At 38.8% G+C, this 21,416-nt stretch overlaps 2 protein-coding genes across 4 annotated transcripts; one reads left to right on the forward strand and one right to left on the reverse strand.

Moving 5' to 3' along the window:
• Positions 1-1,337: 1,337 nt before the first annotated feature.
• LOC149014097 (protein DEFECTIVE IN MERISTEM SILENCING 3-like) lies at positions 1,338-9,686 on the forward strand. 3 transcript variants are annotated; one of them, XR_016173890.1, is made up of 9 exons: positions 1,338-1,768; positions 2,842-2,994; positions 3,202-3,316; positions 3,413-3,647; positions 4,086-4,277; positions 4,349-4,669; positions 6,851-7,076; positions 8,566-8,777; positions 9,271-9,686. XR_016173890.1 is itself a non-coding variant. In XM_089157954.1 (8 exons), the coding sequence occupies exons 1-8, from the start codon at positions 1,748-1,750 to the stop codon at positions 9,313-9,315; spliced, it is 1,308 nt and encodes a 435-aa protein (XP_089014080.1). In that variant the 5' UTR covers positions 1,338-1,747; the 3' UTR covers positions 9,316-9,684. The 3 variants fall into 3 exon arrangements, 1 of the variants encoding a protein (XP_089014080.1); XR_016173891.1 differs by having other exon boundaries at positions 2,842-2,967; XM_089157954.1 differs by lacking the exon at positions 8,566-8,777 and having other exon boundaries at positions 9,271-9,684.
• Positions 9,687-10,313: 627 nt separating this feature from the next.
• Positions 10,314-13,148, reverse strand: LOC149014098 (RNA polymerase II transcriptional coactivator KELP-like). The gene is made up of 3 exons (XM_089157955.1): positions 12,736-13,148; positions 12,241-12,346; positions 10,314-10,632 (listed from the first exon to the last, which is right to left on the reverse strand). Exons 1-3 carry the CDS (start codon positions 13,096-13,098, stop codon positions 10,538-10,540), a joined length of 564 nt encoding a protein of 187 aa, XP_089014081.1. The 5' UTR covers positions 13,099-13,148; the 3' UTR covers positions 10,314-10,537.
• Between the last annotated feature and the right edge of the window lie 8,268 nt (positions 13,149-21,416).

The raw sequence follows: 21,416 nt of genomic DNA on the forward strand, positions 1-21,416 counted from the left end.
ATGAAAAATCGAACACCTGTTTCGAAGGGTATTTCAGGTCATTTTGACCTGAAATTTGACATGTAACCTAATTTGAGGCCAATAAACACATTGGGAATTTTATTTTGACCTAAAACATCACATAACCTAAATTTTATAATTGGCACATGTCCAGCTATATGCGGGCAAAATTGAAAGTTTGGAAAATTCATATAAACTAATGTGAATATGCAAAGAGAACACAAATACACAAGTAGTAAAGAGATGTACTAAAGTTTACAATTCATTATACAATTCTGTTGAGTATGGCTCATGCTTCACATATTGTTGCCAACAAACACGGGGTCCGGGGAGGCCGCCTTGGCGGGGGTGTGGGGGCAGCGCCCCTGGGGCTTTTAGAGGCCCTATGTTACATTGGCAAAAAGCGAACGAAAAATCGGCAAAAAACAAACGAAAAGCTATTATATATGGCGAATTTAACGATATATCGCTGACACAGGGCGATATTTCGTCGACTTAGTGTATAAGTCGTGTCGTCCCCCAGCGACACGTCGAAATGTCGCCCCGTGTCGGAGATATATCGCCGACAAGTGGAACCATGGGTAAATCTGCTTGAAAAGTATGAATGTAGTAAAAACCTTTCCCTTGATAAGTAGAGGATCTTAACACTCTAATTAACACATGACCAAGAAATGGAAAAAAAAATGATTGGGTTCTTTCTACATTAAAAAATGAATTTGTTGGTTTTTTATATGGTTTTTGATTAATTTGAAACTTTTAGTGCCATCTAAATCGGACGGTTTAATAGTTTATAACACCTCATGGTCCAAGTTCGAATCCCCTCTGCTCATCTGTTTCTTGCATTGGATAGTTGTGTGTTCCTTAGCCTGGGCATGAGTCATACCAACTTCTGTGGACTATACTAGGCTTCCGGTGGGGCTCCGTTGACGGGGTCAGTGCTTGCGCTGGTAGTGTACAGGGCAAATGCTTGCATAGGTCGCACTCGATAAAAAGTCCGAATATTGCGTAGTGGGGGTGCAAGGTGCCGCTACTGCATCCCTTCTTTTTGTTTACCAAAAAAAAAAAAAAAAAAGTTTATGACTGTTAAGCTGCCCACGTTACAGATACTATATTGCACCCCAAAAAAAAAAAAAATTACAGCCTTACAGAGTTATGACAACCCGGTCGATCCGATCCAGATTCGACTATAGATCACTGGATACCCGCTTACGTTCCCCGAAAAGTACATATTGGCTCTCGCCTACGTGGCAAAGGGCGTTTGTCTTATTGGTTTAATATATATTTTTTTATTTTTTCTGTTTGAGTGATTCTTTTCCCTATATGGCTATATGGTACAAATCGGAATTAGAGACTATCCAGTAGTCCTAGTTTGTTTCCTCCGAAACCTCTGCAACCCTAAGTTTCAGCTAAAACTTGTGTAGTTGTACGGAGAATTTGCCGAAATTTATCGCTCTTACTGTTCTGAATCTTCTGATCTTACTCTGCATGACACATTACCCCATGAGAGTATCTTGCTTTTAGTTTGGAAACTCTTCTTCTTCGTGAATATCAAATTTGTGGATAATTGCCAAAACTGTCATTTCATTGTGCCATATAATTCTCTGTAGCCACCATCATTAAACCTTGTTGATTCCTTCGATCGTGGCTGGACGTTTTTCAGATTCAGGTAGGGCGTAGGAAACGAAAAAACAAACAGAAGAGAGAGAAGTGGAGACAGTGGGTGCCTTCTCGTCTCATCATCTTCGTTATGTTTCAACCTAACAACCAGGTTTTTATCTACTTCCTTATGAATATTGTGTTTCTGATGGAGGACAAAAATCTAGGGTTTCCATTTCCTTCTTCTGGTTATATTTTGTTTAAAATTCGCTGTAATTTTCGTTTTTCGAGACTGAACTTCCACCAGTACTATCATTTTCCTTTTGTTTTAATTGCTCGGCCTTATATTATGGTTTCAACGTTTTCTTTAATGACTCGATTGGAAATGCGGAGTTTAATGGTACTTGAAATGTTTGGATTTGGATATCTAAGTATCAAGCTTTACCGGGCGATGCATCCAATGGCTTCCACTCTGCTGCTCGAACCTAGCTTACTTGGAAGCGCTAGATAAAGAAATGTCTGCAACTGAAACCAATACGCATCCTTGTCATGTGAAATTAGTTCTTTTAAGACATGCGAGTATGCAACCGCCAACTTTACTACTGATGGGATATTCATTAACGAACAGACAAGTATTTTAGCTGTGATTATACATGTTTCTGGTTCGTTTCCTCTGTATTTGGCTCAACTCAGACATATGTTGCGGGATCTGTGCTTTGTCTTGTGTTTTGGGCTCGTCTACTAACCGTTTCCCAAAATGCTCAAGGCAAAATAACCAACCGGGAAGAGAAGATAACTCTAATCTGACGTTATTTCAACTTTGAAATGAAATACTTAATGTGTCTTTTAAGATGTTCATCTGAGTATATTCCCCATTTTTCTGCCTAAGTGGATGATGCGGTCTACTGTTCCTAGTTGTTGTCATATATATAGGCTCTGGTGGAAATTTACTTCTCTAACCAAGGTTTGATCAGGCATCAAATGACAGGCAAAGTTTCACCCACACCCCTAATTCCAAGTATGGTTTGGTTGGTCCCTTACCTTCTTCCTGCTCCACCCCACCCCCCAAAAAAAAGTATTTCTTTTTTACATTTCACCGGCAGTTGTTCTAGATATAGAAGATAGGAACCCAAGTCTTCTTTTGTTATTGTTTGATGTGTGTGCTTTGATAGTTGTTGGAGCTTTTGTTCTTTCTATTGATTCTCTGCACTGATACATGCCAGCAATTGTGGCTTCTTTTTTCAGCTTTTGATTTCTCCGATTTCTCCGAGAGCATTATCGACTCGAGACTCACCAGTGTTGAGCCCCTTGGATCAGAATGACCACAGTGTGATAGCAGTGGTTGAAACACAAAAGGAAGAATTTCGTAAGGTGGAGTTCATTTTAACCTATTCCAAGGTTGGTCCAGTCCTAATTCTGGAACTCCCTTGGAGCCTCCCCCCAGTTTGTATATCATATAAGTAGCATAACATTGTGTAGTGCATGCCAAGCTGTTTTCGATCTACTCTGGTCCATGTTCATTAGGTCATCCATTCACAAATTCATTATCCTTGGAATATGTGCAGTTCAACCATACGTAATGTTTTATTGATTCGATTTGTACAGGAACTTCAGGATGACCTACAAAATTTAGGGTTAAGAACCAAACACCATGAAGAGAATGTTAAATTTTTGAAGAACTACACAAAAAGCTTAGACAAATCAATTTCAGACATCCGTGGTATTTCTTCCTCTCCTTTTTAACTCTAAATTGCTCACAAAAAGATCAGATGTATCAGTGTAAAGTATTGCTCCACTAACACCAGTGATTTGTCAGGTGCTCTGGGTAAATACCATTCAAGTGAGGTTAAAATTGAAAATGCAGATAGTGACCACTCTCAGACTGAGGAGGACACAATTGAACAGATACTTAAGCGTGAGAGATCTGCAGCTGCCATATTATACCAGCTGAAAAGACTTCACGGGACTCAGGCGGCAAATCTAGCTTTAACAAAGGATGTATTGGGTATTGTAGCTACACTGGGCAAAGTAGATGATGATAACCTTAGTAGGTTAGTTTCAACTCTTAGATGTGCAATGGCACAATTGTGGTATGTACATATCACTATTTCAAGATACTAGTAAAAATAATAATATTTTGTTTGTCGTATCTCAGCACCCCTTCCCCATTCCAAACCATTAGGAGTATATCTTATGGACCAGCCTATTTTTTCTTGGCCAACTGGTAGGAAGTTTAATAAGTTGTGTTGTTTTGGACTGTGAGACTTAATATTGATGTGATTATCATTTGCCTTTTCATATGATTATGGTAGTCCAGGAAATCTGTTTTTTGAAGGTTGCTCTCTGATTGGATGTTTTATTAGTGAGCTGATCTATTAATTTTGAAGGACAGTGTCAAGAGGAAACTAATGGAAAGAGGAGCATTGTATTATGCATTCTTTTGCTTATTAATGAGGTTTGACTCTATTGTAACATTGATTGATTTACAGAGTTCTGTCAGAGTATTTAGGTTTGGAGACTATGCTGGCAATTGTATGCAAGACATATGAAGGCGTTAAAGCTCTGGAGTTGTATGACAGGGAAGGCAGGATAAGTGACAGTTCTGGTCTTCATGGACTTGGATCTTCAATTGGAATGCCTGTGGATGGCCGATTTCAAGTCATCTGTCTTGAAGATTTAAGGCAAGAATCTGAGATATTCCTAATTTTTGCAAACAAACCCATCCACTTTCTGAATTTGCTCTTCCATGCAGACCGTGTGCTGGTGATTTTGTTGTTGATGACCCTCAAAGGAGGATTTCTCTTCCGAAACCAAGATTGCCAAATGGGGAGTGCCCAGCTGGATTTCTTGGCTTTGCTGTGAACATGATTATTTTGGACAGTGCAAACTTGTCTTTTCTCACCAGACGTGGACATGGCCTCAGGGAGAGTCTGTTCTATAACCTTTTCTCACAGCTGCAAGTATATAGAACAAGAGCAGAAATGCTACTTGCTCGCTCCTGCATTAGTGATGGTGCAGTCTCATTGGATGGTGGAATCATTAGGAGCAATGGTATCTTTTACCTGGGAAGTAGGTAATCCTCAAGTTCCATTTGTATTTTTATGATGTTTGGCAATCAAGTTTTTGTTGACCCAATGTCCCCCCCCCCCCCATGCTGCCTCATAGTTTGATAATTATCTCTGTTGTCTTGTTGAGTTTGAATGCTGTGAAAATGTCCTATCATGATAGGTTGTGGAAATTGGTATGCCTCGTCTAATGTATCAATGTATTAAAAATTAGAGTGAGAGAGTTCATTAAAGCGTAATTCTTATTTTTATGAAAAACTAGTACACTTTGGCATGCACGTGGATTTTCACTTAGGTTTATTACCAAAAAACCTATGTAATCTGAACTTTTATGATGTTTGGCAATCAAGTTTTTGTTGACCCAATGTCCCCCCCCCCCATGCGCCTCATAGTTTGATAATTATCTCTGTTGTCTTGTTGAGTTTGAATGCTGTGAAAATGTCCTATCATGATAGGTTGTGGAAATTGGTATGCCTCATCTAATGTATCAATGTATTAAAAATTAGAGTGAGAGAGTTCATTAAAGCGTAATTCTTATTTTTATGAAAAACTAGTACACTTTGGCATGCACGTGGATTTTCACTTAGGTTTATTACCAAAAAAACCTATGTAATCTGAACTTTAGAGAAGTAAGTGCTGAGTAAGGATATTGTGTTTTTTCTTTTGGCAAACTGTGAGATATGTTAATGTTGGAGATAAGTTAATTGTGGAAAGAAATGGCTGAGGTGGCTTTTTTTTCTTTCTTTTTTTAATTGAGGAAAGCGCTAGATCTGAGACAATGTCCTCATTTGACATGAACTGCTACACACACTTAAAAAGAAAGGTGGATGGGGGGCGCTTTCGAGAGGAAGGCATCACCAAGTGATGACCGAAATTGGCTAACCCAAAAGATGAAGCTTTACTTTGCCTCCATTTATTGCTTTTTCTGAATCTGAATCTAATCCCATTTTGATTCTCCTCGGGATCTCTCTTTCCCAGTCACTGAGCTTCCATTCAGTAAATGTTAACAACTGTACAAAGGGACGTGAGTGTTGAGATTTTTATTACGTGTGAAAAGTAGAAGGGTGTTTTACCAAAATAAATAGTGGTTTTTTCCTTTTGGAAACATCCTTACACCTCTTGGGTTCCATTTTTTTATTATTAATATAAGATATACATAGTCTGTTAGATATTCATGAAATTCAGTTTACTTATGTTATACAAAGATATGAGCAGAAAACTATGTGAAAATATAGGTACTCAATTTCAGAAAAGGATATGGAGAGATGTTTGAAACCTTTAGTCATTGATTTTAGTTTTTAGGGGGTGACTCCTCTTTTATTTTTCCTTTGCTTCCTCTTTTATTTTATGGTATATAATTAATGTCTATGGTTCTTTTCTTTTTCTGTTTCCCCCCCCCCCACCCCAACTTTTATCAAAGTCGATTAAATGTGTACATTTATTTGCTTCCTTTGTTTGTTTTCTGATTTTTTTAAATTAGGGGACAATAACGGGAGTTGTTTTTTTTCCCAAGGAGGGAAATTTGGTTGGTAATCTTTAGAGTGGAGACGGAAGAGATAGTTAAGATTAGTTATGATTTATTATAACAAAACCTCAAAAGTTAGTAAAAAGATACAAACAAAAAACTAACCAATGATTCCTCCATTTTGCATCATCGCTTTTTCAGAGTTTTGTAATAGAGAGTTTTATTCCACCCGCATATATACCCAAAAAAAGAGGAACAATTTTTTCTTTGTTGGGGTTAAAAAAGATGCTGTGAAGGAATAAGAATTACCTATTTTTTCCATTTTCTTAATAGTGTTTTTTGAAAATAAAATGTTAAGCAAATTTTTGGGATGGGATAAAATGCGATGAGAGTTTTTTTTTCCGGTTGTGAATCATATTTATAGGAGAAAAATAAGTGAGGTCAACATCTGGTTTGGGGCAAGGCATGTTAGTTGAAGGGATATAACTGTTGACAATAAGTGGGGTTATTTCAGTCCGATGAAAGAGTTTGTACTTTTATATGGTAGTATGATGATATGAAAATAAAATCCTCTTTGCAAAATATGGAGTCTGGCCATTTCTTTTTCTTGGTAGAGTCTGCAATTCCTTTTGTGGAATGTATGGAGTTGTTGGTTTAAGTACCAATTTGATCAACCTTGTTTATTTTGCAATAGCATCTGATGATGAACTTTATGTGCTTTAAGGAAAGACATAGAGGTGAGATTCTCAATAGGTTCTGGAACAACAAATATTCCTCTGGACTACCTGCAAGCTGAGGAGAAGATCAAGAAATTGAAATGGGAAAAAGAGAGACTTCTTGAAGATATGCAAAGAGAGCAGGCATTGCTGAACCATATAAGGAGCAAATATGATTCAAGAAAGCAAGAATTCGTCAAGTTCATTGCTCAAAGATCACCTGGTCCACTTCAGGTATGCCATTGGCATATTTCTTCTAACAAGTTAACTAAAATGCCCTAAAATTCCCTCTTTTTGCAGGGGGGTTTGCGGGTTGAAGGTTAGGGATTGGACATGGTTATTTTTTCTTCTTTGCTGCATGTCTCCTGATTAAGACTTATTTCATTTTTTTGTTCCACGACTCTTGTCAAATGTTCTGCTTCTAAATTCATTTTTAATCCACAAAATGGATTGAAGAAGTTTAGGTAGGATATTGGAGTGTTGGATTTTGAATGTTTGAAATGGTCAAAATCTAGCAAATTATTCCAGTCGTTTTGGGCCTTGAGAGGAACACAATTGAAGTACATCAAAATTTTGGTTAAGTAATTGAAAAATGTTGCATTGCTTCATAAAATATGAAGTTTGGAATAATTAAACATTTCAGTATCTCGTCTATCAAGACTTGATAGTAAAAGAACACTTGGGTTATAACTTCAAAAAAGAAATTAGGCCCTAAAACCTATCTTCTTCTTTCTTTCTTTTTTCTTTTGGGGGGGGGGGGGGTAAACCTAAAACTTAGATTATCTTGATCAATTTTTTGCTCTGTGCAACATTTGGATGCATAAACAACTTCAGTTTTTCTCTTTTTGGGGGGTCATCTGTACATGTGTATTTTTTTCTTAAATTTGCATATTGGAAATAGAAGCTTTTGTAATCATTACTCGATGTGAGTGTATGACTCACTCCAAGTCATTCTATATTTGGTTACTAAACTTTAGTTTACATTGCATTCAATTCCCTTTGGTTTTAGGAAGTAAATGAAAATTACAGGTATATGTATCATTGCTAATCCGGTATGAAATTTAAGTAGCTTACACAGTATATGGAATGATGATTACAAAAGTTTCCTTTTAGGTTTTAAACATTTCACATCCCTTTCCTTTAATCTCCCTTCCAACGAAACATAGTCTACACAATCATTACATATCATTATTCCCTTCACACACACACACACACACACACACCCCCCCCCCACAAAAAAAAAAAAAATTCAACCAGTTTTGACAATTTTGATGTGAACAAACTGATTTTTTCCCATCAAAATTTAAAACATTCCTCTTCCTTATACATCAAACCCGTGTACTTTGCACCTCTTGGGCTCTGAAAGGAGTTCGATAATTGACGATCCATGTGGATGGTCTGTTAATTGATACAAATTAAATAGGTTGTATTCCAAATTACCTGAAGTAGTCTTCTTTAGGTGCTAACCTTCAGCTTGTTGTTAGGCTTGGTGCCTTTAGTTGAGCCTCTCTTTCGGCTTAGCTTTTTTCAGGCTCACTGTTGCACTGCATGTAGTCTTCCTCCCCCCCCCCCCAAAAAAAAAAAAAAAAAAAAAAAAAATTTGTGTGGGAAGGTTCAAGTCATAGTACAAGTTTCTGGATATAAGTTTAGGCAGTTTGTATGCTCTATGTCCTTTTTATTTTATTTTATTTTTTAAAATTGTTGCCTCAACCAAATGTTTCAGTTAGCCAATGCTTTACATGACCAAAGAATGTCAGTTGATGGAGAGGAAGTATATTTGGTATGAAAGACTGGTCATTGAATATTGAGGGGAAACGTCTGATTGAGGTGGATAAGTGGATTATCAGATTTGATGTAGGACCAATCCTTGGGTTTCTCACCTATCCAACAATCTTGATGCCAAGTGATGAATGCAGTTGGCAAAATACTGGTCATGTAGGTATCTGTTCCTGGTGTCTTTGTTACCAACTTATATCCAATTTTTCTAGGAGGATTTGAGCCTCAGACTTGAGTAGCAATAGTATGTGCATTGAAGTTCATCAGATTTATTTTTTTTTTGGCCTACTAGTTCATCAGATATAAAATGTGCATTGGTGTTTTTCCTTTTTGCTATTTAATCAGGTTATACTAATTATCTTGCCAATACATTAATTTTTTTATTAATTAGCATGGACAATCCAGGGATAGAATTTCAGATTGGAAGACCCTGTTCAGTTAGAAACTTCAGATTTGGAGACTGCCAAAATATTTTCTGACCAACAAAGTAGTCATTGATCATGCTTTACAACCCTTCCAAATTTCATTGTTCTTACAAAATATGCTCTGACTAAACTATATTGTTGCTTTCTGTGTTTGTTCATTGCAAGGTGTGTGATCTTGTATTATTTGATGGAACATATCCTAATTTCTGCTCTTTTATCATGAGCAGAAACAAGTTTCATTTGGACGAGATAGAAGCAGCAATCTTAGATGAAATTTATGACGAGCCACCATGGCTAGACAGGGAGCTCCAAGATTTTTCCTTCTTTTCCATTAGAGTCTATGTAATTGTTTTCTGATTTATGTGGAAGGAACGATTGATAGAAAGATGATCAGTGACTGGAGGGGTAGTGCCTGCTTGTCGCAATGTGAAAGAACTGAAATGTATCCATCCTTTTAATAGTTGTGCGATTGGGATTTGCTTGTACATAGAAAAAGACGAATTGCTTTATGGTGCTGAAGACCAACTGGTCTTGCATCATCCATCTACTCCATTTGTATGTTTGTTCATGTCCTGGTTGTAGTGTAAAAATTCAGCCACCACTTTTTATCAGGTGGCACTAATGGAGGGAAGTTTATCACCGATTGTCATCGATTTGGAAGCAACTGCAACTGTAGATATTGTGAGGTGTCATCTGAGACTCCTCAGTGGTAGACAATGGGGCTATCCCTTTTATACTCGATAGATTTAGAATGAATCTACTCTTAAGTCTTAACCCATTCTGTACTCAACCGACCTAATCTAAATTCCACACCAAATTAGACTCCATCAGGCAAATAATAATTACACCCTTAGAACACCTCTGTTTACATACTTTCCCCGCAGGTGGTACCTTTGTGAAAGTCACTGCCGGGATCAAATCTACACCCAATTCCTCAATGTATGAGTTGCAGTTGGGAGGAAGGGCGAGAAATTTATCAGGTCCATTTCCTTGTGAGAAATAGGATTGGCGATGGAATTAGGATTCACGTCACTCACGATTCTCATCTAAAAATCATCAATGCTCCACCCTCAATTCGAGCACATCCAACGAAATTGAAAATTCCTACCGTGAAAATGTTTAAATGCCATCTCATTCTAGACTTCTTTGACGAAGAATAGTTCCATCTACATCTAGGGCCCGATAGGATGCGTAACCACTTCTGTAACCTGCAAATGTTGATTTTCTACCATAGAATGCATATAGAAGGAAAACTAATAGCGTGTCTACAGGGGGAAAATGAGCATCAACATGGACAAGATTGGGTGGTGGGCAGGGACGAAAAGCAACTTAAAAGTGGAGGCAAAGGTCTAGTTTTTTACACCAAAATCCTAGTAAGTTGCAAATCTCCGTGCATTTTTACAAGCCTCCACATCAAGAAAGTCATTTACAACACCTGAATTTTAGACTGCAACTTTAAGACTCGCAGCTATAGTAGCCTCCAAAATCTAAGCATCACCTCAATCTAGACTCCACCTTTTTTATGGCTTCCTCTACTGCAGGCATGGCTTTCTTGAAAGATGACCACTGCTCCGGAGTCAAACTTATTCCTGTGAATAAAGCAAGCAAACGACGAAGGTTAGATAACTAAAATACAATGGCAGTATATATGTAGCTAATAGCAATGACGTAGAAACTATGAAATGGTCAAAGATTCAACAATAACAAGATCCACTTTCACCTCAATGATTCCACACAAAAATCAGTACACAAACTATGGTGGTCTGCTAAAAGGATCAATCTAACAAGATAATCCCGATCATGAATCAGTAAGCCTCTTTCGGATCTAGTAGGTTACAGGGTTACTGAGCTTACCCCCTTGCTTTCAACATTAAGGTGAAGGAAGGAGAAAATCCAGAAACTGTTTTGCTAGACACACCTCTTTGAGTACAGGGAAGTTTGGCCAGCCATTCTAAAGGAGCACCATTTAAAGGAGACTATTTTTTCAACTGAGTGTCACACCAAGTGGGTAAAAGGCATATATGGGCATTGATTAAGATCCAAAACAATGAAACACTATGTTAAAGAAAACTCTGATACATTGTGGGTTAGTACTTTCTGACAAGAAACAAAAAGGGAACATTCAGCAATCTATCAGATAGCATGCCAGAGTTCATAGACATCCAAATAAGATGTTACTCTGCAACCCAAAATTGAGCATATAAGGCCTACATCAAAGTCCAACAATAAGACACAGAACGAAAGTCGAAAGGTACTTTCCAATTCAAGAAATGATACTGGAAAATAGATGTAAAGGGAGTCAAAAGCACCTAGGAGATCCAACATCATCACTACACCCATCAATCAGGAACCACTGAAAACTGACTCCTGACAAGCAGATCAATATAAACGGAAACGTACAATACACCTGTGTTCACCTACTGACTTGCCATCTACCTGCATACTGCCAAGAGGTAAAACAAAGACAACCAGGAATCTGGTGGAAGCCCAACTAATCTGCCCCTCCCAAACGCATGCACGCGCGCGCGCACACACTCTCCCAGCATTTGTGAAGCGCTATCCTAATTATTTGAAAGCTGTGAGATGTTACAATATTTGCCTGAGCTGAACCTGACATGACTATAGACCATACAAATTTACAAAATTCTCAAATGAAAGTTCATGTTATGGTATTTCAACGGATTCCTATAAGACAAAAAGGTATAATCCCACATCAACGCACCAATCTAGGTTGAAAAGTTAGCTTACACAGACCAGCCACCTACACAAAGTAGCTCCCACAATGTTGCTAACTTGTACAGACCTCTTTGATGGATCACCTACCATAACCCAAACAATTGTTTTGAAAAAGAATTTACGAAATAGGTCATGTAAAAGCATTCCTCTTAATTATCTTCTCCAAATCCACCAGGTTGTAACTACAAACACACACACACCAGGAACAAACGTGTAATGAGGCAGTTCCATGAGGGAAACATGATGTATGACCCCAACATTAGAGAAAATAATGAAAACATTTCTTCCGAAACTTTTATCAGTAAAGAAAGGAAAAATTAAATTATTCTGCTCAAGACTTCCACACAGTAATGTAAAGAGATATCAGACTATTAAGCATTAAACTAAATGCTAAAAAAATAATAGAACTAAAAGAGGCCAGCCGCACAAAAATGGAATAAGGGCAGAATCAAAGCAACTACCTTTGGAGGAAGGAAGCTGCTTTCCGTCTTTTTCATAGTATTCTCTTATCGACACCAAAGTCTTCCCTTTGAAATCCTGAATGGTGACTCTTCTCCTATTCGATAACTGTAAGTAGCTAAAACCCATTAGAGAAACAATTCCAAACACCCTAAAAAGCTAACTAGGGTTTATGAGTTCTCCGTTCCCATCTAGCGTGATGGAAAGGAAAATGTAACGTTAATATTCCCCACATTAGCAAAACTAGGGTTTCTGATGTTTGGGGGAAGATTTTAAGGTTTCAAAGAGGCTCGATAACTGCAAGGAGCTAAGACCCCATTAGAGAAACAATTCCAAACACCCCTAAATAGCTAACCAGTGATAGAAAGGCAAATGTAACGACGATGTTCCCCGCACTTGCAAAACTAGGGTTTCTGGTATTTGGGGAAGATCGTAAGTATCTAAAGAGGCAGAACCACAACTACAATATTTACAGTATTGCACTACAAGCAACTCACCCTGCAGATTATAAGATCGCCCTCGTCGTCGTACTCTTTATCTGCGATATTAGACTTCTTCTTTTCATCGCCACTGTCGTCGTCTTTCTCTTCTTTTTCTTCTTCTTCTTCTTCTTCTCCAACTTCCTTGTTTTCTTCATCCGCTCCAGCTCCTACCGCCTGTTGTTCGTCTTGCTCCTTGGAAAGCAGGAACGTTTCGACAACCTTTCTAACGAAACGCTTGGGTTCCGGACCTGAAAGATCGATTCCGAGCCTCTTCGAGGCCATGGACCTGACCTTGGCCTCAGTCGTCTCGTTCATGTCTGAGTTTCTTAGAATCTCTAACACCGTCTCTTCGATTTCATGCTGAGTTTCTGGTTCCATTTCTAGCTAATATCACACACCACTGAAACAAGCCTTTCTGCCGACATCAACATTCAACATTCGGAGTCTCAGACCCTTTTATAGCAATTGGCGTCATTGGATTTGAAGGTTCAAGTCTTAGTTCGAACCGGTCAAATCGAACCAAAAACTCAGACCGTATCCAATAAAACCAGATGAAATCGGGATCGGAATTGAGTTGTCCAATTTATCAATCAAATCCCTTATAAGAGAAAAATATATTAGTAACACCCTTTGCTGTTAAACTTTTTAAAAAGATAATAATACCTTTAAATGAACAACCCAACACAACTCGTCTTATTCCGCTTTTCTTCATTCATCCTTGCATCTTCATGATTTCTTTTGTTTTTTTTTTTTTTTTTTTGGGGTTTGTCAGCCCTAGTTTCCAAGGCTTTGCCTTGACTAATCCGGTGTTTGACCCGAGTCACACACCTGGCTGTGGTGGGTGAGTCTCCCAGCGATGATTTTTTGCATCCACAAGGTTTCAATACCAGAACCTTGCTTAAGTGGACCAAGCTGCTTAATTTCTATTATCTCACTTGACTATTTTCTAGTTTCCATATTCTTCTCCATCTTCTTTCCTTCTAATGTAGGAATAATATTATAAATGGACAAATATAAGCTAACTGAGGTGCTAGTAATAAGGTATCTCACTAATAAATTGGATAACTCAAGGGATGATAATAAATTTAGGGAATAATTCAAGAATGGGGCTGAAAATTTCATTAAAACCAAATACAAACATTATAGGCAAGGCTTTTTTTTTTTTTTTTTTTTTTTTTTTTTTTTTGGGGGGGGGGGGTTATGGGGGGATGGGGTGTAGGTAGTAATTTACACATTTCTTTGCTTGACCGTTACAAGTCGAGTTTAGATCCTATACCCGTCAAGATAGAAGCCGATGTTCCCCTCACACTTTTTTACCACACAATAAAGTATAACCCATATTTGAGTGTTGACAACATGAACAGAGATAGAAACCCAATGCACCCCACATGGACGACACTCCTATTGTGTCATTAAGTGTAAACAGAGCACAGCACAGACATCTACCCTAGTGGATAGGGAATCCAGAGTCGTACAAGTCCACAACCAAGTTAAGCATTTTTCAGAATTAAGGAGTTCAAGCCAACTTACACAACAATCTCAACTAATCCTTAAAGGTGGAGGGTTCAAATATATTAGGCCCCAAGAGATTTCAACTCTGAGTTCCTAGTTTTGAAGTGTTCGCAACTGAGCGAACCCTACTACAGATTAATGGGAATTATGATTGAGATACGAGCTGGCGAAAGCAACCCATCGGACCAGTCTGGTCGACTAAGTTGTAATAAGAATGGCACAGGGAAAAGCCGAGATTGGAGGAGAAGGTGTGGTCCAATTACAAAAATAAAGGAGATATTCACAGGAATAACTATAGAGGCATTAAATGAGAGCCATACGATGAAATTATGGGAGAGAATAATTGAAACCGGTTGAGACACTTAACACGACCGGAGAACCAATTGGGTTATCCGGAAGATCTACAACGGAGGCAACAAAGGAGACATGGAAAGGAAGAAAAGAGGAAAGACCCAAGGAATGACCCGGAAAAGCAGCAGAAGAGCCAGCGAAGGCAAGGCAGAAAAGAAGGGCAAGAAATATGAGATATAGTAAGGATATGTATGATGGTCGGGCTAGTGTTAGAACAAAGGGGGGAAAAAAAGAACCCCTACGGGCACATCAAGGGCAACAAGCCCATATCACACGGAAGGATGAAAACCAAAGACACAAGATGAGGCCCCCGGGAGCGCGGATGATATTGTGTGATTGATGAGACCCAAGGGGGAAATACCAAATAGAATCAGGAGAGAGCGGAATCAAAAGGCAAACAGTAGACAGAAACTAGTGAACTTAGCAGACGGGCAAAGATGAAGTGGGATACGACGATAAAGAGAGCGAGGAGAGGTACCAGGCAATCATAAGAAAAGAGGGATTTAGAAGAGAGGCCCAAAGAATTAAAATAGGGTGGATGAAGGGAGAGGGCATCCGGGGCTTATGGACGGGATCCAAAAGCAAAGGAAAATATAGGACCGTCCGCCATGAGGTGCGAGGGCAGTAAAAGAATCATATCGAAAACCTAGCAGAAAGAGAAGCAAGATGGATGAGGGCAAAACTAGGATGGATAAGAAAGAAACGATCATATAGAGGGCCGGGAGGCTCCCACAAGTGATAAGCAGAGAAAGCGCGAGGGGCACGGCCACGCTCAACGGAGACCATAAAGCTCCGCGGAGAAGGAAAATCCAAGAAGGAACAGAAGAGCAGGGGTAGACCTAAGATAACCAGGAGAAGTGGGAGAAAGGAAGAAGCAGGCCGACCAGCAGGCCGAACAGAACCGATTGGAGGGCAAGAACCAGGCACCCCATTAGTGGGAAAAGGCTAGTTGTTGTTGTTGTTGTTGTTGTTGTATACTGACCAGGACCATCCCACTGATCCACTTGTAACAAATCTGCAATAACATCATATCGCAGAAATACACAATAATGACACAAAGAATTTGTTCCGGGTAGTTACAGTTCATGAAATACAAGAGTGCCAGGAGAAAAATGTGCATCTGTTACAAATGAAGTAGAAAACTTGGTTCTGTTCTTCTCTTTTTCTTTCCCTGGTTCCACCTAAAACACTTGAAGATGATTCAAGCTCATGTCTTCCCAGTTGCACACCCTCAAGCATGGCAATTAGCTCATAGTCTTTCCATAAACGAACCACATGTAATTGAAGTGTCCCTTTTTTAACTCTTACCGTTTGAATCTCCTCAGACCAGGCTTTCCTTTCCTGCACAAGTAGAGTTAGAGAAATGGCTATTTATAGCAGTTCAGAATCAATCTATAACATGAGAGTATGTCCACAACCATGTTTAACAAAAAACAACAATCCTCCATACTAGAACTTCAAGGGGAAGTCCAGAAGAAGGTAATCTGAACTGGCATGAACGATAAATTGAGAACATGAGCAGGCCTGATTAATACAGTTAAAACAGTCAGGTTGAGTGAGCTGACCAGGATCATCCACTTCAACCAAGCCAGTCATATAGGTCACCAGTTCCATCAAATTTTAAACAAATCCAGACCAACAGGACCTGCCAGTGACACCAGACCAACTAGAAGATTTCCCTTCAAGCTGCCTGGAAGGGTTGCATTTGTGCTTATGGCCAACAGAAGTAATTCAAAATTTGTACAGCAGGACATTAACAGCATATTGTCTGCAGAATGTGAAAAAAATTAGAAAGAATAACAAACACATGACAGGTACATGTTACCATATCATTTGGGACTTATTGTATATCTCAGAGTTTGTAATGCTGCCTTGTAATTCAAAATTAACTCCTGCACTCCTGCACCAAAAGAGAAAGGACAGAGTTTGAGGTGGGTTTCCGTATATGAGGAGGGGGGGGGGGGGGGGCGCGGGGGGGGGGGGTTTTTTTAAAAATGTCTTGAGAAACGGAATCAGAGTCGGTTAAGTTATAGTCAAGCCTTTTCTCAATACTGTTGTTCAGTTCCACAGTAATTGGTGATGAATGTGAGACCTTTATATGGTATGAAGGTTGTGATCTTATAAAAAAGAAAAAACTGAAAGGCTTCTACCTTAGTTTACTATTTTACAGTAGCAAACAACAGGTTTGTCCTGAAGAAGTTGGATGATTATGCATTGGAAAATTGGAATTGTCATCAATAACAGCGATGTGATGCACCATCAAACCCTTCACTAGTGCATCATATATGATTTTTCATGATTCTTAAAACAAAATACATTTAATCATTTAGGATTTTTTTTTTTTAAAAAAACAGTCAATTTTCTTTTCATGATGCCTTTTTACCTTTACTTCTATTTCCAGACTTCAAGGGAAGAATCGTTGAATCTTACAAATTAAATAACTGATTTAAGATTCTAAGTTCATAGCACTCATCAGACAACAGGAAAAGGCAAACAAATGCAGTGTATAATAATTACAAGACAACCCCAGGAAAACAAATTAGATTAGCAAAATACAATAAAGGAAAAACATGTAATAAGAATTCTACCTTGCTTTAACCTCATCACTGTCACCGCTGATCATTGAAGGCTACTCGTCTACTAACTCCAGAGGCAACCTCATCCATGCTTTGCCCGCGTCGCCTGTACCTACCACCAGATGCCACAAACCCAGGACAAGGCCTATAAACCTTTAAGGGCCACCAGCCAAAACCAGGGACAGTTGCTATCCCACCTTGGATCCTTCCCTCGCCATTGCAGCCCTTCTCTAGGTCTTCTCTCCCACAGGCCTTACAACCCCTATAAATGAGCCCTTCTCAATGATTGGTTTTCATTTATCCATCTATAATAGGTAAATTCACAACATCTACATCAGTCTATATATGTTAAAGAATACCACTCATTTCTACCCCCACTGGATTATATAAGATTGACTGAGCTATATGGAGGACCAAGTGCTCAATTATGATTAAAATGAAAACCACATCACAAACAGATAATAAGGACTCTTCACACCTAATACCCCAGACATTAACCAAAATAAACATCACCTATAATGCCAACAGATCATATCCCCATCACCCCTTAATCACCTACTAATTCCATCATGACAAACACAATGATACACTGACAGAACACTAAACCATCATCAACATTTTAGTAATTGGAAACACTATTATCCCCTTTTTGCTTCTCTCTTTGATGAATATTGGTTGAGGATCAAACAGTGAACAGGTCTGGCAGTGAATCAAAATTTGTACATAACAATATAGTAGAACCAGAAGCCTATCACAGGGGACTAAAGGAAGAGGGACACCTGCAAATCAAAAGGATCCTGCAGCAATCTAATTAAGAAAATGAGACTCCATTGAACACTTAAGCAGGGTTAATTGGCCTATAGGGAAGATTTCATTTTGGTGAAGCAGGAATACACAATCAAATTACCCAACAAAATTTAACTCCCATAATTAGGAAACCCATATCACAATCCACTCTACTTTTCACGATTTCAATGTTGGGATAAGGAGGAGGCAACATCAAGGGAATGAAATGGTACAAATTTACATATCTTTAGATTCTCAAACGAACTAAGAAGCTCCCGAAAACGAAATCATGGTCGTACCTCAGAGGCAGCTTGTCTGAATCTTCAATGGCAGATTCAGCTTCTGTGGAGACAACATCTGGTGATGCAGGAGAAGAATCTTCAACTAAAGAAGCAAGAGGAGTGTTGAGATGTACGGACTTGGCCTTGAACGATGCAAGAGGATGAGTTGGGTGTGACCGTAAGCAGCTATTGAGATAAGGTCGATGGGAGTATAAGGAATGTGAAGGGGTCTGAAGAGGTAGAAGAGAAACCATTGTTGTGTACAAGCTTTAGGGAGAGAGAGAGATAAGGGATGTGTGCTCTGCTTCTGTTCAGGACCTCCATCTCAGTGCTCTATCGCTTGCGTCGTTGTGTCTTCCTTTAATTCCATGACGAACTTTCGCTCCACCCAAATGGAATCCTTATCTTCTTGCGCCATTTTCATCAATTCCTAATCCTAACGGAATTTTCACTCGTTACCCCCTTAGGTACACTTACACTGTTGGGATTAGAGCGATCAATCACACACAACGGAACTGAAAACAAGGAAGAAAGAGACATGGATTTTACCCTGGTTCACCTCAATGTGAAATTACATTCAAGCATTAGACTTTCACTATATTATTCTCAAACAACTAATGTAGTTTTGTTACAAGAGAATATATAAGTGCACATAGAAACCCTAAGCCACAACTATTCATAGGCCAAACCCAAACTAAAAGAAACTCCGAGCCCAAAAAGATGTGGATCCTCTATAGGCTTTAATGTCGGTTGGTAGCACAATGCGAAGCATGAGCCATACTCAACACAGGCTTACACCCTAATATTAGTGTCACATTTTGAGTTATCCAATTTATCAGTCAGACTTCTTATTATTAACACATTTAATCTCTATTAGTTTTTGTTTATTTATTTTCAATACATTACCACGTCCTAAGTTTTAAAACGCTCTCAATAACTCACATCTCCTAATCTCTGTGAAAATTCATAATTGAGAGAGGAAAAAGTTGCAAATGGTAGAGGTAGATGAAAAAATAGTCTTTTTTTTTTTTTTTATTTATTCTCTTTAATCAAACAGATAATTTTATTAAACTCTCTAGCACAAGACTAGGGGTTGAAAGAGTGGAATATATAAAAAAGGCTGGTGGGGATGCCACTAGACCTTACACAAACTGAACTCCCTTGAAGCACGGGCAAGATAGCATGTCCTATCATTATAACACCTGCTAATAAAGCGAAAGCAAACACAAGTAGAGTTTTCAGAGAGCCTTAGAGTGCATTGAACTAAGCCATGGCTTGGAGAATCTAAAGATTGGGCCTGGCCATTTAAGGCCTTCAAGGTTGTGAGGCAGGCAGAATGCAAAATGATACAAGTGATCCGAAGTTCTAAAGTAGCTAATACAATATCTCTAAGAGCTTCTAGCTCCAAAGTCAAAACAAAAACTTCAAAAGAAGATGTGGCTTTAGCAGGTACGAAGCCCCCAATAGGACTCCAAATTATACAACTTCTTCCCCCTCGATTGCTTTGTTGAAGCATCTCACGCTGCATTTGCGTATGCCTTTAAACAATTGGGAGATCAAAATTGTCCTCCATCTGAGTACTAATAGGGGTTGAAATAGCTTCAAAAACCACACTCTACTGAGCAACTGAGATGTCACTTAGTAATTTGTTAAAAAAAAAAAAAAGACATAGGGGAGGGGGATAAAAAAGCAACTGAGCCCCCAGGTGCTAACATTTAACATATTTATGGGGTTATCATCAACAGGGGGATGGGGAAAGGAGAACAATCTAGAAGACACCTTGAAATAGATGATTTTCCAAATCAAATCTACAGATTGAGATTTGGAAGTCCATCTCTTAAGGTTATGCTTCCACCAAATGTGGTGGATGGTGGCACTAAATACTAGCTTATCTATATGGTTGCAAATGGAGTGCCCGACAAAGTTCCTCAAGAACCAATACCAACAAAGAACAAACCCAAAAGAACGTCTTGAGCAATGCCATATTGAAGCAAAAGCTTTTCCAAAGGGGTAAGGTAAGGGGTCAAGAGAAGAAAATGTGATCAATGTCCACAAAACCATTCAAACAAAGGGTATAGTTAGGGTTAGCAAGGATGTGGCGGCTAATGAGGAAGGGGATGGTCGAAGGCTCTCCATAGGGTGAGGGCATGACAGGGGATGTTGCCTTTGAACCATACCAAGGGGGACAAGGGGGTTGTGGGGTTTGGGGAGTGGATAAGGTTCCAGGTGGAGGAAGAGGTAAGGGATTTAGATGGAGAAAGGAATCCAAATGGTGGTATCTCGAGGAAGGTTATGGATAGGGAGAGAGCATTCCAAACTTGTGTGAGATTGGGGTGGGGGAGGGGAGACCAGGACCCATTAATGATGAATGTATCAAGGGTGGTGGACTTGGGGATGCGGGAATCATACATCGTACGAGGGCCAAGAAGAATGTAGAGAACACCCAAAAGATGCCAGGGGTCTAGCCAAAAAAGAGTGGAGGTTCCTTGAGAAATTTGGATAGAGGTTGCAGAGAGAGCTCCAGGCCGAATGAGCAAGATCTTCCTCCAAATCCAGGATGAATTTGAGGGACATGTAGCCGTCCAAAAGGAGTCGTGCTGAAGGATGTAAGAATTGACCCATGAAGCCCAAATAGAATCATACTTTGAAGCAATCTTCCAAACGAGTTTAAGGAGCCAAGCTAGGTTAACGTTAAGGATACAACGAACAAAAAATTGTTACGATCTAACCAAATTACCCAACTAAGAGCACCGCACACAATATATACAAGAGTTATTTGATCTGAGTGGGAAAATCTCCTATCAATTAAATCAAGCAATCATAAAAAGAATTACCCATAAAATATTAGGAGTCAATCCCAAATGGTGAGGCTCTCCAACAATCTTTTGTGTGCTTGTAATGAAAAAAAACCATGGTTAACACTTTCCACATGTGGAGAACATGACAAACACAAGGTTTTCAATGAGATCAAGCCAATCATAAAAAGAGTTACAGTCTCTTTCAAACAACGATTTTGAGATGCCTTCGTGAGCTATTGTTGACAAAAAGAAAAGAGTTACATAATATGCTGATTTGGATTGAAAAAAATCATGGATAAGATATTAATTTATGAAAAAAATCATTGGCTGTGCACTATTCATACCAAATAAAAGGCTGAGATTAAAAGTTTAATTTCAAATTAAAAAAATTC

This window comes from Hakea prostrata, chromosome 6 (genome assembly GCF_041222555.1).
Source record: "Hakea prostrata isolate BN-2017 chromosome 6, UWA_Hpros_2, whole genome shotgun sequence".
NCBI classification, from domain to species: Eukaryota; Viridiplantae; Streptophyta; class Magnoliopsida; order Proteales; family Proteaceae; genus Hakea; species Hakea prostrata.

Excerpts from the sequence above, each read along its gene's own strand:
- LOC149014098 (XM_089157955.1), bottom strand. The coding sequence starts at position 13,098 with ATGGAACCAGAAACTCAGCATGAAATCGAAGAGACGGTGTTAGAGATT. Across the intron at positions 12,347-12,735 it reads GCGATCTTATAATCTGCAGG|TTATCGAATAGGAGAAGAGT; the intron begins GTGAGTTGCTTG and ends AGCTACTTACAG. Across the intron at positions 10,633-12,240 it reads GCAGCTTCCTTCCTCCAAAG|GAATAAGTTTGACTCCGGAG; the intron begins GTAGTTGCTTTG and ends CTTTATTCACAG.
- LOC149014097 (XM_089157954.1), top strand. The coding sequence starts at position 1,748 with ATGTTTCAACCTAACAACCAG. Across the intron at positions 4,278-4,348 it reads ATCTGTCTTGAAGATTTAAG|ACCGTGTGCTGGTGATTTTG; the intron begins GCAAGAATCTGA and ends TCTTCCATGCAG. Across the intron at positions 4,670-6,850 it reads ATCTTTTACCTGGGAAGTAG|GAAAGACATAGAGGTGAGAT; the intron begins GTAATCCTCAAG and ends ATGTGCTTTAAG.